The 14841-nt window shown below is 36.4% G+C and overlaps 1 protein-coding gene and 1 long non-coding RNA gene across 2 annotated transcripts; one reads left to right on the top strand and one right to left on the bottom strand.

Moving 5' to 3' along the window:
- The first annotated feature begins 3275 nt into the window (after positions 1 to 3275).
- LOC130050717 (uncharacterized) lies at positions 3276 to 9449 on the top strand. The gene is made up of 3 exons (XM_056150961.1): positions 3276 to 4118; positions 4218 to 4701; positions 7573 to 9449. Exons 1-3 carry the CDS (start codon positions 3276 to 3278, stop codon positions 8385 to 8387), a joined length of 2142 nt encoding a protein of 713 aa, XP_056006936.1. The 3' UTR covers positions 8388 to 9449.
- Positions 9450 to 13704: 4255 nt separating this feature from the next.
- Positions 13705 to 14427, bottom strand: LOC130050804 (uncharacterized). The gene is made up of 2 exons (XR_008799066.1): positions 14165 to 14427; positions 13705 to 13757 (listed from the first exon to the last, which is right to left on the bottom strand). It is a non-coding gene; the product is annotated as an uncharacterized LOC130050804 (long non-coding RNA).
- Positions 14428 to 14841: the final 414 nt, after the last annotated feature.

The raw sequence follows: 14841 nt of genomic DNA, 5'->3' as shown, positions 1-14841 counted from the left end.
AATGGTGACAGATAAGACTCTAAAATTAATTGGTGCAATCTTTGTGACAAAATCTTTATTGTATCCACAATTGTTTTGGCCCTGTGACCTATCCGATACTCCTTGAAGTATTTAAATTGGATTTTTCATGTTTTATACATGATTTTCTTATGTAAGGCCGATTATTTCATACTATGATATTTGACTTTGTGACCTTGACCTTCTCCAGAATAACAAGGTCATATTATTTTTGCATTGGTATCGAATCATCTCCATGTTGTGTGATTTCAAGTTTGGGTATGTTGTGGCCCTTTTGGGCTAGGTTAGGGCCACATAATAGAGTCAGAAGTTTCCATCAATTTAAAGTAAAAATTGACCCCAAAAAAGAGAAAAATCATAACAGCTGAACAAGAGCGGGGTCAAAGTGACTCAAGTGAGCGATGGGTCTCTTTTTTTGCTCTTATTCTTTTTTAGTTTGATCTGATGACAGTTACGTGTATAAAAGATCGGAAGTGGGTAAAAATGGTGTTCACGATGGGCTAAATTATAGAGATGAATTAAAAACATGGACCACATTATTAGTGACATAATGTGTCTAGGATTTGTGGGAATGAGGAGTAGACGGGAAATCATTAGCTTGTGAAGATGAGTGATTGTAAATATTGATTACAACATACTGATCCCAGTGGTATGTGATGGATATGATGTGTTTGCTTATTGAAGGATCCAGGACCAAGTGCACCCAAACTGAAAATATTTGGAGAAACCAACTTAGATGTTACAGATGTTGTGCTTTCATCAGAACATGAGAACACTAGCAGTGGTGATATTTCTGATGAGGGAAAAATACCATCGGAAGAAATAAAACCATTGAAGGGTACCAGTAAGCATGGTAAGTTGAGTATCGTTCATTAATAAGCAGAAAATATCAGACATCGACAAGCCACACTCATTTACTGAGGATCCTTCTTCATGGATAAATGTAAGACAATCACAACTAATGTATGAAAAACACATGCAGAATTACACTACCATATTTAATTCTCTTTATTGAACACTGATATTTACTTTCTGCTAACTGGTACATGTACTTAGAACTTAGATAGCACTGTGCATTACTGTTTCTCTCCTCTACCAAATTGAACTTAGATTTTATTGTGTTTTACTACCTCTACGTTCTATCAAATGTCAAACATAGTATGTAAATTGAAAATATCGTAATTTTCGGAAATGGGGCAATATTTTCGCTAGCTTGCTAGCCTTGCCCAATCAAATCTTCGCATGAAATAAAAAAAGAAATACACTTCATTGGATCAGAGTGAATAAAATGTTGACCCGAATTAACGAAAACTGTTCAATCAGGTGCGTACGAGGATGTGTAGGAGGAGTAAGCATCCCCTATTAACTTGTCACACCCGCTGTGGGCCCTACTTGTATATCTAGATCAGGTAAACAGTAAGAAGAATTTAGTAAACATGTAATTATTCTTTTTATCGTTCTTAGGGAACTGGTCTACCATCAACGAGCCTGCCATTCCATCACGTGGCAAGAGACAACCACACTCTTCAAGTAGACTGGGAAAAACACAGAAAGCTAAAACGAAACGTAAGTACTTCATTCTTAAAAGGTAAAACACTTGGACAATTGATTCATTGTAGACGAATCAGATAGTTGAATTAACAAATAGATGAATAAACATGCACACATCTTCATAAACTGTATGATCAAGTTTGTTGATTAACGTAACAGTGACACTTTTCTGATCAAAATTTGTCCGTTGTCGGCTTCGTCGGCGTCGTTGTAAATTTTTCACGTTTTCATATTTTTCTCAAGAACCACTGGGCCAATTATAACCAAACTTGGCCAAAAGCATCCTTGGGTAAAGGAATTTCAAGTTTATTCAAATGAAGGGCCATGCCCCCCTTCAAAGAGGAGATAATTTCAAAAATGCAAAAAAGGGTGGGGTCATTTAAAACTCTTCTTCTCAAGAACCACTGGGCCAGAGGAGCTGAAATTTTCATGACAGCTTCCTGACATAGTGCACATTAAAGGTTCTTCAAATCATGGCCCCCAAGAGTAGGTTGGGGCCAAAATAGGGAACCAAAATTTTACAAAGAAATATATAGGGAAAACCTTTAAAAATATTCAACCAATGAGCCAGAAGAACCGAGATTTACATGACAGCTTCCTGACATAGTGCAGATTCAAGTTTGTTCAAATCATGGCCCCATGGGGTAGGTTGGGGCCAGAATAGAGGATCAAAGTTTTACATGGGGAAATCGGGAATAAATAGAAAAAAAACCTTTTAAAATCATACTCTCAAGAACCAATGGGCCAGAGGAACTGATATTTTCATGAAAGCTTCCTGACATAGTGCAGATTCAATTTTCAATCATGGCCTCCAGGGGTAGGTTGGGGTCATAATACAGACTAAGGTTTTACATGCAAACATATATGGAAAGTTTTCAGATATTGGCCAAGGTAACTCAGGTGAACGATGTGGCTCTTGGGCCTCTTGTTTCTTCTTCAAAAGTTCTAAAGAATTAAACTAAACATCCTCCACATACTGTAAAGTAATGCTTGGTTGGAGATTTCTTCAAAATCTGAAGTTCTGGCCTCTCAGTGAAGATTTCCAGCCCCAGCATAGGATCACGCAAGTCAACTTGTGAAAGAACCTTCAATGTTTAACATGTTTAAGAATAATCTCCTATGAAATGATCAAATAAATACTGTATATTTAAAAATTTTAAATACAAAGCAAACATAGCAAAACAAAGTGGCACTAGGCCTAACAGTCACAGTTTAAATGAAAGAGTGATGATAAGAATGATCGATTTCATAAATTCTATGAAGGATACAGAAACAAGAGGAGGACAAACTCGGACCGACAGTGGGATGATATAACATTGTAGATGATTGACCATGTCTCTCTACAGTTCTATCTCTCTCACACTGAATCAACGTAATAGCATTGTAATGATAAAAGACTGTAAACGTCACAAAGTATGCTACTGACCAGATGATTTGCAATGATAAACAAAAAAGTCTAAAAGTCGTTCCATCCTCTACGTTTAAAAAGTTCACTCTTTGCACCATCAACATTTCACACTTCCTGTAGGCATATACGGTTTTTGTGTTTGAAACTCGGATGACTTGTACAACTCACGCACTCTATAATCATATTGACTGTCACTTTTGATTGCCTTTTGAATGTTTAAATCATTAGCATTTATTAAACACGAGATAAACAGTGTATTTTACTGGTTGTAGGGATAACCAAGAAATATCCTTACAACATGACAGATGAGGTGATCACTTTCAACAAAAAACTGGAAGAATTGAGAGAAAATGGGGAGGCTGATATCCGAATCGATTTGCTGGTTAATTCTCTGAATATCGAAACAAAATTTCGTAGGCTCTGTCAAAGTGAAACGATAAACAAGGATTATGGCGAATTGTTTTGTAACCTTGATTATTTAGACTGTGTTGGTCTTGATGTTGGTATCACTATGAAGCCATTCAATCAGTATATAGAACCATTCGATGGGCGCAGAGTCAATGACTTTCTAGGATGGATGAAAGACTGCGCGAAAGTTCTCGGTAAAACACGATCAACACAATGGGGCAGTGTTTCTTCCATTTTGTTTGCCATCTATGCAAAAAAGGCTATTTTGGAGTTCAAGCCAAAGGAACTTCCAGGAATCCTTGATTACAGTATGCGATGTGCAATGGAGAACGAAAATTATCTACTGCCCTTTGAGATTGTAAGGACAAACGTATTCAATCATGTTATTCAATTACAAAGAATCTTTAAAGATACCAAAGGAGTAAGTCCTCTCATTATTGACACAATCCTACAAACATCGAGACAAATGATTTTGAGAGAATTTCCAAACCTTAAAAACAATGCCATTGTTCTGTCTTTCTGTTGGGAGTGCGGGCAAGGAATTCTAAACCGTATGGTGATGATCATGTCATACAAAGGAAGTATAGAAATAACCGATAGAATTCCAAATGAGATCATGGGATTCAAACTTGTCTTGTATAATCTCGCACATCTGTCTGATGAAGCAGAGAATGTCTTCAAATCAATTCCAGTTTCAAAGAAAACTCCATTGCCAACAGTTACAGAAAGTGAAGCAAGAGAACTATTTAGGAAACACTCCAATCTCACAATGATATCAGCCTCTCCATATAAATCAATTGGATATTCCAAAGGGAGGCACAGAGTTGTATAGAAACTGTGTATCAGTCTGTTTTGTTTCCATAAAGGGTATATTCCCTTTGGAGAGGAAAGATTTCCAAAACAATTAGGGGAGTTTGAAGTGGATGTCCAGGAGGGATACAGTGTTCTTGGAAGTGGTGCATCTCTAGAAATTGGCGGATATATTTGCCGTGCAGGGTGTGGAAGTATTGGGGGATTTGTGGATCTCCCCAATAATAAAACTGGTCTTATTACATGTGCGCATGTTATATTTTCATCAAAAGAACTAGAAGAATTGGAATCGAATGGAATTCCTCCAGGCATTGAAGTAAAAGCCTTTGATAGGACAGCTCACACATATAAAGTGTGTGGAACATGTGTTGCTGCAGAATTTCCCAAATGTTTCCAACAGGCTACATCCCCACAACCTAATGTTGATGCTGCTTTAATTAAACTTGATCCAGTGATAGACACCTTCAGATTACGCACTGTGTCATCAGACCAACTGTACTCCACAGGTAAAATGTCATTTTAAATCCAATGTACAAGTAATTCTTTCTGTTGACAACTATTGTGTGTCCATATTATCAAACACTATGTAAATTCCAATGACTATAATCTTTCATTATCATTTATCATTCCTACCTTCACAACTACTTCAGCTCAATGTCAATCTGTCTGGCAGCTGGGTAAATTGATTCAGATCAGATTAATATTGAATATATGAGACAAGTATCCTAGGCTTCCTACAGACCTTTAGCTCTCCGACAAAATATTGGGACAGACCAGAGCGCTAGAGATTCATCCTTTATTAAACAACTGCCTATTTACAGCAGCAGAAAATTTGAAGCCTTAGGCATGAGTTATCTGTTAAGGATGAATGTTACACCAATGAGAGCAATTTCATATACAAAATGTTTTTGTTTTAAAATCGAAAATTTTCAAATTTACTTTCTGAGTGAAAAAATGCACTTTTAGTAAAGTATAATCTGGGGGAGGGGGGGGGGGGGAATTAAAACCTCTGCTGGACTCAACCCGTGATCCACAGTTCAGCAATCGACACACTAACCTATTGAGCTGGACAACCAGCCAATGAAATTGAAAAGTATTCGAATAGACAAATATTGCTGATATTCTTATTTTCATTATGACCGTAAACTTCTTCAGGATAATTATGTGGATTCTATGTAAGTTAGGTTATTCAAATGTATAATTTCAATAAAAACTATCCTTGTATAAATTCTGAACATGTTCATGTAAGTATATTGTTTTATATATTTAGAAATATATACATGTATGTATTGTAGGATCACTATATATACTACTATGTTTAAGGAGGCCCCACGTTCCAGGACCAATGAGATGGCTTATATAAGCAATGGGCTTTCTATTTATCTCACCTGAACCGAAGGTTTAAGTGAGCTTTTCTGATCACATTTTGTCCGTCGTCCGTCTGTAAACTTTTCACATTTTCGACTTCTTCTCCAGAACCACTGGGCCAATTTCAACCAAACATGGCCAAAAGCATCCTTGGGTGAAGGGCTTTCAAGTTTGTTCAAATGAAGGGCCATGTCCCTTTCAAAGGGGAGATAATCACAAAAATGCAAAAATAGGGTGGGGTCATTTAAAAATCCTCTTCTCAAGAACTACTGAGCCAGAAAAGCTGAGTTTTACATGAAAACTTTCTGACATAGTGCAGATTCAAGTTTGTTCAAATCATGGCCCCCGGATATAGGATGGGGCCCCAAGGGGGATCAAAGTTTTACACACATATATGTAGGGAAAAACTTTAAAAATCTTCTTCTCAAGAACCACTGAGCCAGAAAACCTGAGATTTACATGACAGCTTCCTGACATAATGCAGATTCAAGTTTGTTCAAATCATGGGTCCCGGGGGTTGGATGGGGCCACAATAGGGGATCAAAGTTTTACATACAAATATATAGGAAAAATCTTTAAAAATCCTCTTCTCAAGAACCACTGAGCCAGAAAAGCTGATTTTTACATGAAAACTTTCTGACATAGTGCAGATTCAAGTTTGTTCAAATCATGGCCCCCGGATATAGGATGGGGCCCCAAGGGGGGTCAAAGTTTTACACACAAATATGTAGGGAAAAACTTTAAAAATCTTCTTCTCAAGAACCACTGAGCCAGAAAACCTGAGATTTACATGAAAGCTTCCTGACATAATGCAGATTCAAGTTTGTTCAAATCATGGGCCTCGGAGGTGGGATGGGGCCACAAGGGGGGGGGGGGTCAAAGTCTTACATACAAATATATAGGAAAAATCTTTAAAAATCTTCTTCTCAAGAACCACTGAGCCAGAAAAGCTGATTTTTACATGAAAACTTTCTGACATCGTCCAGATTCAAATTTGTTCAAATCATGGCCCCCGGGGGTAGGATGGGGCCACAAGTGGGGGGGGGATCAAAGTTTTACATACAAATATATAGGGAAAAACTTTAAAAATCTTCTTCTCAAGAACCACTAAGCCAGAAAAGCTGAGATTTACATGAAAGCTTCCTGACATAATGCAGATTCAAGTTTGTTCAAATCATGGGCCCTGGGGGTTGGATGGGGCCCCAAGGGGGATCAAAATTTTACATACAAATATATAGGAAAAATCTTTAAAAATCTTCTCAAGAACCATTGAGCCAGAAAAGCTGATTTTTACATGAAAACTTTCTGACATAGTGCAGATTCAAGTTTGTTCAAATCATGGCTCCCGGGGATAGGATGGGGCCCCAAGGGGGATCAAAGTTTTACACACAAATATATAGGGAAAAACTTTAAAAATATTCTTCTCAAGAACCACTGAGCCAGAAAACCTGAGATTTACATGAAAGCTTCCTGACATAATGCAGATTCAAGTTTGTTCAAATCATGGGCTCCGGGGGTTCGATGGGGCCACAATAGGGCATCAAAGTTTTACATACAAATATATAGGAAAAATCTTTAAAAATCTTCTTCTCAAGAACCACTGAGCCAGAAAAGCTGATTTTTACATGAAAACTTTCTGAGATAGTGCAGATTCAAGTTTGGTCAAATCATGGCCCCCGGAGGTAGGATGGGGCCACAAGTTTGGAGGGGGGGGGGGGGAGTCAAAGTTTTACATACAAATATAGGAAAAGCTTTAAAAATCTTCTTCTCAAGAACCATTGGGCCAAAGAAGTTGACATTTACATGAAAGCTTTCTGATATAGTGTAGATTCAAGTTTACAAAAGTCTTGGCCTCCAGGAGTAGTTGGGGCCATGATAGGGACTAAGGTTTTACATGCAAATATATATGGAAAGTCTTCAGATATGGGCCAAGGTGACTCAGGTGAGCGATGTGGCCCATGGGCCTCTTGTTCAATTTCCTTAAACTTTTTACCAATTTTTAATTGCAGGTTTTGACCCAGATAATCCCCCTGTATTTTCGGGAGAAGTTGTACCTCTGTCTGATCCGGATCCCATGCATAGAATCTGCCAACGAATTCCAGACAAATTAGACAGTGTAGTAAAATATGGCGTCGAAACTGGATTAACCATTGGCGATCTTTACCACAGTGGTGTCCATGTCCGATTAATAAGTGATACTCTGAAACTCCCGGATAGTTCACGAAGTGCTATTATGTGTGATCAAATTGAAATTCAAAACTTTCCTCAGGGACAGTTTTTTGAGTGTGGTGACTCGGGTTCGTTTGTCTTTTGTATCAATCCTGATAAAATACTCAGCTGTCTCGGGATGGCAGTTGGACTGTCCCTTCCACAAAAGACCTGTCTAGTGACTCCTATTGACAGAATCTTACGCAGTGTGTGTCCTCCTGGTTCTTGTTTAAAACCTTGTAGTTCTTTGTTTGATCAAAACAGGACCAATACTCCACCTCAAGCAACGTTAGACATGATTCTGGCAGCCATTGGAAATTTTCAGACTTCGTTACAGAGTGTTGAAACTAATTTCCAAGCTTCGTTACAGACTGTTGAAAGGAATGTGGAGAGAAACTTTCAAACTTCCTTACAGAATGTTGAAACTAATTTCCAAGCTTCGCTACAGAATGCTGAGAGGAATCTCCAAGCTTCCTTACAGAGTACTGAAACAAATTTCCAAGCCTCATTACAGAATGTACAAACCGAAGTTCGAACTCTACAGAGTCAGGTTCAACAAACTGAATATTCCAAAACTCGAACATCGTCAGATCAATCCAATGCCAATCAAAATTAAGATTATGTTGAGTTAAACCATCTGATTATACATTTTTGAACAATATTTGCATTTAAACAATCTTAGCTCACCTGAGCCAAAGGTTCTAGTGAGCTTTTCTGGTCTAGATTTGTCCGACGTCAGTAGTTGTCGTCACGGTCGTGAACTTTTCACATTTTCATCTCCAGAAACACTGAATCAATTTCAATCAAACTTTGTACAAATCATTCTTGAGTAAAGAGAATTTAATTTTGTTCAAATGAAGGGTTTTGTTCCCTTCAAAGGGGAAGTGATCAAGGAGAGACAAAAATAGGGTGGGACCATTTCAAGAATATTTGGGCTAGAAACGTGGAAATTTTCACGAAGACTCCCTGAGATAGTGAAGATGCATGTTTGTTTCCAAATTCTGTCCCCAGGGATAGGATTGTTACACAATAGAGGGTCAAATATTTATATTCAGGTAAATAATGGGGAAATTTAAAAGTAAAATATCCTCAAGAACCACTGGGCCAGAAATGTTTACAGTTACATCGAAACCTCATGATATATTTTTGATTTGTAAATAAGTTTCTCATATGTTTCAAAGTTACAGGAAATGAAAATCACTTAAGGTAGAGTGTTGCTTTTCTGTATAAATATTTATTATGGTAAGACCTTTCATTTCATACCATGTTCTGTGACCTATGACCTTAACCAGCAGAACAGCAATGTCATATCAATCGTATTGGTGTTGAGGTATCCCAATGTTGTATGAAATCAAATAATACTTTGTCGTCACCCTTTGGAGCTAGCCTACACAATATGAAGTCAAATTTTTCATGGGAATAAACTGACAAAATGTCAAACTTACAACAGCTGAACAACAGCAGTGTCAAGGGAATTGGGTGAGCATGTGTTGCAAAGGTCTCATGTCAAAAGTCAGGAATATATGTCAAGGATTTTATGCTGTATATTAGATGTATAAACAGTTCACATCACTGTGTTATTGTGCTCATGTTCATTATCATTATTATAAGCAAAATTCATTAAAACTTTTTTTATGTTTTTTTTTTATCAAAGGATTAAAAAGTGAATATAAATTTATATCTGTCGGTATTTACACCCATCCTGAAGAGAGACATGTTGATTTAGTCTGATTTCTTTCAGCTCCTCGGTACAGCGACTTTTTGTTAACATCATCATCGGATTTCACAAGTGATATTTGATACACAAATGTATTTAATTATGGCGATTCACCATTATTGCCTTTGAACGGTCTTGCATGGTGATTTCACTGTCAAATTACTTCAACAATTGAGCAAGTCTTCTCACCACATCTTGAAGATGCCCCTGTTTGGGCGAGTGCGGGTTCAATCTCTACTAGGGACCAACACATAGTACAGTAATTTACAATATCTACTAGGGACCAACACATAGTACAGTAATTTACAATCTATACCAGGGACCAACACATAGTACAGTAATTTACAATCTATACCAGGGACCAACACATAATACAGTAATTTACAATTTCTACTAGGGACCAACACATAGTACAGTAATTTACAATCTATACCAGGGACCAACACATAGTACAGTAATTTACAATCTATACCAGGGACCAACACATAGTACAGTGATTTACAATCTATACTAGGGACCAACACATAGTACAGTAATTTACAATCTCTACTAGGGACCAACACATAGTACAGTAATTTACAATCTATACCAGGGACCAACACATAGTACAGTAATTTACAATCTATACCAGGGACCAACACATAATACAGTAATTTACAATCTATACTAGGGACCAACACGCAGTACAGTAATTTACAATTTCTACTGGGGACCAACACATAATACAGTAATTTACAATTTCTACTAGGGACCAACACATAGTACAGTAATTTACAATTTCTACTGGGGACCAACACATAATACAGTAATTTACAATTTCTACTAGGGACTAACACGCAGTACAGTAATTTACAATTTCTACTGGGGACCAACACATAATACAGTAATTTACAATTTCTACTAGGGACTAACACGCAGTACAGTAATTTACAATCTCTAGTAGGGACCAACACATAGTACAGTAATTTACCATCTCTACTAGGGACCAACACATAGTACAGTAATTTACAATCTCTAATAGGGAGGGACCAACACATAGTACAGTAATTTACAATCTCTACTAGGGACCACCACATAGTACAGTAATTTACAATCTATACTAGGGACCAACACATAGTACAGTAATTTACAATCTCTAATAGGGACCAACACATAGTACAGTAATTTACAATCTATACCAGGGACCAACACATAGTACAGTAATTTACAATCTATACCAGGAACCAACACATAGTACAGTAATTTACAATCTATACCAGGGACCAACACATAGTACAGTAATTTACAATCCCTACTAGGGACTAACACATAGTACAGTAATTTACAATCTATACTAGGGACCAACACATAGTACAGTAATTTACAATCTATACTAGGGACCAACACATAGTACAGTAATTTACAATCTCTACTAGGGACCAACACATAATACAGTAATTTACAATCTATACTAGGCACCAACACATAGTACAGTAATTTACAATCTCTAGTAGGGACCAACACATAGTACAGTAATTTACAATCTCTACCAGGGACCAACACATAGTACAGTAATTTACAATCTATACCAGGGACCAACACATAGTACAGTAATTTACAATCTATACCAGGGACCAACACATAGTACAGTAATTTACAATCTATACCAGGGACCAACACATAGTACAGTAATTTACAATCCCTACTAGGGACCAACACATAGTACAGTAATTTACAATCTATACTAGGGACCAACACATAGTACAGTAATTTACAATCTATACCAGGGACCAACACATAGTACAGTAATTTACAATCTCTACTAGGGACCAACACATAGTACAGTAATTTACAATCTCTAGTAGGGACCAACACATAGTACAGTAATTTACAATCTCTAGTAGGGACCAACACATAGTACAGTAATTTACAATCTATACCTGGGACCAACACATAGTACAGTAATTTACAATTTCTACTGGGGACCAACACATAATACAGTAATTTACAATTTCTACTAGGGACTAACACACAATACAGTAATTTACAATCTATACTTGGGATTAACACGCAGTACAGTAATTTACAATCTCTACTAGGGACCAACACATAGTACAGTAATTTACAATCTCTACTAATGACCAACACATATTACAGTAATTTACAATCTATACTAGGGACCAACACATAGTACAGTAATTTACAATCTCTACTAGGGACCAACACTAGTACAGTAATTTACAATCTATACTAGGGACCAACACATAGTACAGTAATTTACAATCTATACCAGGGACCAACATATAGTACAGTAATTTACAATCTATACTAGGGACCAACACATAGTACAGTAATTTACAATCTATACCAGGGACCAACATATAGTACAGTAATTTACAATCTATACCAGGGACCAACACATAGTACAGTAATTTACAATCTATACCAGGGACCAACACATAGTACAGTAATTTACAATCTATACTAGGGACTAACACGCAGTACAGTAATTTACAATATCTACTAGGGACCAACACATAGTACAGTAATTTACAATCTCTACTAGGGACCAACACATAGTACAGTAATTTACAATCTCTAGTAGGGACCAACACATAGTACAGTAATTTACAATCTCTAGTAGGGACCAACACATAGTACAGTAATTTACAATCTATACCTGGGACCAACACATAGTACAGTAATTTACAATTTCTACTGGGGACCAACACATAATACAGTAATTTACAATTTCTACTAGGGACTAACACACAATACAGTAATTTACAATCTATACTTGGGATTAACACGCAGTACAGTAATTTACAATCTCTACTAGGGACCAACACATAGTACAGTAATTTACAATCTCTACTAATGACCAACACATAGTACAGTAATTTACAATCTATACTAGGGACCAACACATAGTACAGTAATTTACAATCTATACTAGGGACCAACACATAGTACAGTAATTTACAATCTATACCAGAGACCAACACATAGTACAGTAATTTACAATCTATACCAGGGACCAACACATAGTACAGTAATTTACAATCTATACCAGGGACCAACACATAGTACAGTAATTTACAATCTATACTAGGGACTAACACGCAGTACAGTAATTTACAATATCTACTAGGGACCAACACATAGTACAGTAATTTACAATCTATACTAGAGACCAACACATAGTACAGTAATTTACAATCTCTACTAGGGACCAACACATAGTACAGTAATTTACAATCTCTACTAGGGATCAACACATAGTACAGTAATTTACAATCTATACTAGAGACCAACACATAGTCCAGTAATTTACAATCTATACTAGGCACCAACACATAGTACAGTAATTTACAACTGAACATGAGAGTGTATAAATTATTTCAAAGGAAACAATAAACTCATAGGCCTGAATGGTCACCCGAGTATCGTGTCAATCTGCATATATATAGAAGGTAAATTGATCGTGGTTTCTTCATCGTAAATGAATTGTCAAAGGTTGGCGTAAAGTGATAATAATAAGTACCGAAACATTTCATGCAAATCAAAAATATTCATCTCTTCTTATCTGTTCAATTAAACCCCTAAAGATATATAGTTTTCAATAACAGTACTTTTAACAGTTTTCCTAACATTGTTCATTGTTCTAATGAGTCATTGTTTTTCTACAAATCCCATACACTACCCAAAACAAACCTTACTAACAAACAATATTGAGAGATGAACATCTTCATGTAAAACATGTAGTTGTGTAATTCTAAAGACAATGTGTTGGCGACCTACTAGGGACTACAAATTAGTTGTTATTATAAAAAATATGTTAGTTAGGTATACTACATCCGTGAGGGAGACATTCTGTGTTAAAATGTCAAGCAATTGCAAAGCGAGGGTATATGAACATGTAGCTACTATTTAGTAAATAGTAGCATAGCATTTGATGCAAAGCATACATACATACATATGGCAGAGGTTCAACACAGGCATGTTGGACATAACTGACACACAGGTAGTTCATGGGAAAATACAATACGTGTTAATGGTTACATGGTTTGACTTCGAGTGAGTGCCTCAGTGTGGGAAACCCGCTCGTGCGCAAAGTCATGGTTACTACGCACGACCCGTCTATTTACTAATTCGACTACACTCCACCCCGTGATGGAGACACAATTATTTATTGGAATAATTGTACTGTCCCAACGTCAGTAAGTTAACCAGATCAAAGTGTTTCAGTTGAATTTATTATGATAACACAATGATGTTGATGGTAAAAAGCTGTAAAAGATACAAAAAGTTCAATTACAATTGATGTCCAAACATGCGTTCCATAAATAGACACACAACATAATTAAAGAATGAATTATGACACAAACTGTTTTCCATAGTTTTAAATTTTGAACAAGGCCACATTCTAATTCACTAGCAATTCCAAAATTTATACTATTGTCTTTGATTACAGTGCAGAACACAATACCACACTCATAGAAAATAATTATTGCATCACATAACTACTCATTTTACAAAATGATAGCAAACGTTCAATATGTGAAACACGTGGCACATCGTACATTCAGCACGGTCACTTAATAGTCCACCTAGATAAGCTACTACATACAAAATGTACAATACAAACTTTCCAGTTAATACTATGACTAGATAAAACAGAATATTCAACTACTTACACTGTGATGGGCCACAATTTGCGATATTGAACACGAGGTCAGAAAAACGTGTAACCAAAATATATGGCGGTTCATAACGAAACAATATCCAAAGAGAGATAACTCAATATAAGAGAAGTCAAAAGATAACTCTTGCCGGGACTACTTGCTTTTCATAGTCCTCTACAACATGTGTAATGTCAAACTGTGCATTATTTAACTTGTATAGTATATGTGTTCTCCGTGTGACCTATTCATGGACTGGGATATTAAACGTGTCTAAAGGTGAAGCAGGGTTTTGAAGAATTTCATCTTTTGAAAGTGCAGTTGGAGTATAAGTACGATAACTAAAAGTGGAATTAATGCCGAGTTTGTTTAAAATACAGTTGTAATAATGAACCCTACAAAGACAATTTTGTTACAAGGTTTGTCAGCTGAAACCAAAACATACATGTATTCCTCATGTAACCTATATAATTCTTTTATCACTTCTGGTTTACTAAACACAGAATGATAGATGGTACATACTTTTGTTTTAGTATGTCAGATTTTAATATTCCTCTTATACTTCTAATCCATTCTGACAATGTATCAACTTCTTTTTCATAATTAGCCCATCGTCTGGCATAATACTCGAAATAAATTCAAATAGTCTAAGAGATGAAGAGCTGTCGCCAATTGAAAGACCGAGGTTCTCT

The sequence above is a fragment of the Ostrea edulis genome, chromosome 10 (genome assembly GCF_947568905.1).
Source record: "Ostrea edulis chromosome 10, xbOstEdul1.1, whole genome shotgun sequence".
In the NCBI taxonomy this organism is placed as follows: Eukaryota; Metazoa; Mollusca; class Bivalvia; order Ostreida; family Ostreidae; genus Ostrea; species Ostrea edulis.
This window is presented reverse-complemented; position numbering and strand designations above follow the sequence as displayed.

What these genes read in the sequence shown, in the direction of transcription:
- LOC130050717 (XM_056150961.1), top strand. Translation starts at nt 3,276, where the DNA reads ATGACAGATGAGGTGATCACTTTCAACAAAAAACTGGAAGAATTGAGA. An exon ending in CAACAGTTACAGAAAGTGAA is followed by an intron (nt 4,119 to 4,217) that starts GCAAGAGAACTA and finishes AGAGTTGTATAG; the next exon opens with AAACTGTGTATCAGTCTGTT. An exon ending in AGACCAACTGTACTCCACAG is followed by an intron (nt 4,702 to 7,572) that starts GTAAAATGTCAT and finishes TTTTAATTGCAG; the next exon opens with GTTTTGACCCAGATAATCCC.